This window comes from Bactrocera dorsalis, chromosome 5, assembly GCF_023373825.1.
Source record: "Bactrocera dorsalis isolate Fly_Bdor chromosome 5, ASM2337382v1, whole genome shotgun sequence".
NCBI classification, from domain to species: domain Eukaryota; kingdom Metazoa; phylum Arthropoda; class Insecta; order Diptera; family Tephritidae; genus Bactrocera; species Bactrocera dorsalis.
Window position 1 is genome coordinate 12,849,470 of NC_064307.1, and position 2,178 is coordinate 12,851,647.

A 2,178-nucleotide genomic window follows, 5' to 3' on the forward strand; every position below is an offset into this window, starting at 1 on the left:
TTTTTGTGTTGCAAAAAGTTTAATTAAGTTTAAGTAACAACAATATATGGTTGCAAACCATGATCACCAGAAAGGATAATAGTATTTTCCAAGCATTATATCACCAAGGTCACACCAGTAGTCTCTGCTGTTCCATTAAATTCCCGAAGTGTATTTGTTCTTGACCCGCAAATCGCACCACAAGTGTGCGTAAAGGACAGGTAAAAAACAAACGAGTTCGAAAGCTAGAGAAGATGACCTTGCGATGACTTTTGTGAGAGCTATACGATCAATGGCACCAAAAAATAGTGCTCCTTTTGGCCTCTACTATACGACAGACAAGGTCATTTAAACGGTCACCTTAACAAAGTTAACACAGTGAACAGGTAAAAACTAACCTGGCTTGAGAGCCGACTGTACTGAGGACTTACAAGCTTGCTTTTAAATTAAACCCAAGAAATTAATTAAAATATGCCAATCGTTCTTTAGAAACTACGCAACTAGGCTATACATTAAATTAAATTAGATTAAAAATAAAAATTTCAAAATATCAGCCAATGTTTTTCGAACATCTGCTCTAAACAAATATAAGCTCCTAAATATAAGTTTTATCATGCAAATATTATTTTTACCAAGTCTGCTTAAGCCAACAACGTGGCATTAAGTACTATACATTACTCTATAACCGCTAACATCAGTTGCCTTGAACCGATACCACACGTTAAATCCCTCTGACCCTTCACTACGGAAATCTAAGCGTCATTCGCCTACCTGCTTGTCCCTCACAACCAACAAAAGAAAGGTTAGTAAGTAATCTGATATCTATTCTAGTGTCGCTCATTTACCTGTGATGGCCTTTTTGAACTTCTCTATAGTTATTATTTGTAAGGTCTATGTTAGAACTTGTATTTGCTATTGTTTTCAAACTCCATTGTTCTGGCGATACTAAACTTAAAGACTTTTTGACATTTTTTTAAGTCGATTATGTCGGTTATAATCCCTTCTCATGACCTTGATTTTTTCGCCACACTTTGGCATTAGTTTTACCAAGTCAAACTCCTTCCACCACTGAACGGCTTTAGAGTATAAAAACGAAACATTTCAAAGCAAAAGTCATCAGTCACCTTTTGGCTTCCACACAGAACATCACTCGAGAACTTAACTTATCTCATATACACGCAGCACTCTAAAGAGTTATCCACAATGGCCCAACATTTTGAATCAAGCTTCTCAATTCGTAATTTGTTAGGGAACAATGACATAACCAACCCAGCGCCGACACCACCGCGATCTGATAAATCAATGTCACCGAACAATTCGATGTCGTCTAACGAAGAAAACTGTGGTAGTCGACCCAACTATACATATAGTGCTTTGGTGACCATGGCGATTCGCAGCAGTCCTGACGGCAAGCTTACTTTGAATGCTATACAGAACTGGATTAGTGAGAACTTCCCTTACTACCGGAAAGATGAGCAGAACTGGCAGAATCAGATAAGACAGACACTGAGCATGAACTCATGCTTTTGCAAAATTCCACGAGCTATGAATGATCCTGGGCGTGGAAATTATTGGGCTCTTAGTCCAGAAGTGGAAACACTTCAAGCCCAGCAGCCGGTTGTTGGCAGTAGGACAGTGCCTGAAGCGATGGTGAATGGTGTACCGCATCCTCACGTTCCAAACGCGGTTTACTTCCCCACACCGCACGAGGTACAGGGAGCCCATCAGGCCATGTTGGCTCAGGCGGTACAGGAACAGCATGCCTGGTACCAATATCACCTGCAACAATCGCAACATCTAGAGCAGCAACTAACAGTTCTGCGGCAACAGCAGATGCAACAGCATTATGAGGAAGTCTATCAAAAGTTCGCTTTCCACCAACAACAAATTGCATTTTTAGCGGCTCAGCAAATATCAGCTTAAGTAATATTTTATGCCATCGATCCTTGTTGCGCAGATTTTGTGATTTTGTTTATTGTTTTCATATATTTTATTTAATAAGAAATAGGTATAGTGTACAAAGTATTTATATAAATATTGTATATAGTATATATGTAGTGTTATCTTTTTAATAAAATAAATCTGATTTTGTATAAAAATTAAATATGTAACACGGAAAGTTAATCATATTTAGCTCAGTTCTCTGTGGTTTGTTTTTGGTGTTCTTCTGGTAAGCCTTCTAATTTTTCATCTTTCGTT

General features: G+C 38.2%; 1 protein-coding gene across 1 annotated transcript; it reads left to right on the forward strand.

Moving 5' to 3' along the window:
* The first annotated feature begins 1,142 nt into the window (after positions 1 to 1,142).
* Positions 1,143 to 1,902, forward strand: LOC105223414 (forkhead box protein D1-like). Its single transcript, XM_011201148.2, has one exon. The coding sequence runs from the start codon at positions 1,183 to 1,185 to the stop codon at positions 1,900 to 1,902; it is 720 nt and encodes a 239-aa protein (XP_011199450.2). The 5' UTR covers positions 1,143 to 1,182.
* Positions 1,903 to 2,178: the final 276 nt, after the last annotated feature.

Bases quoted from the DNA above. Each gene is read 5' to 3' on its own strand.
- LOC105223414 (XM_011201148.2), top strand. From the start codon at position 1,183: ATGGCCCAACATTTTGAATCAAGCTTCTCAATTCGTAATTTGTTAGGG.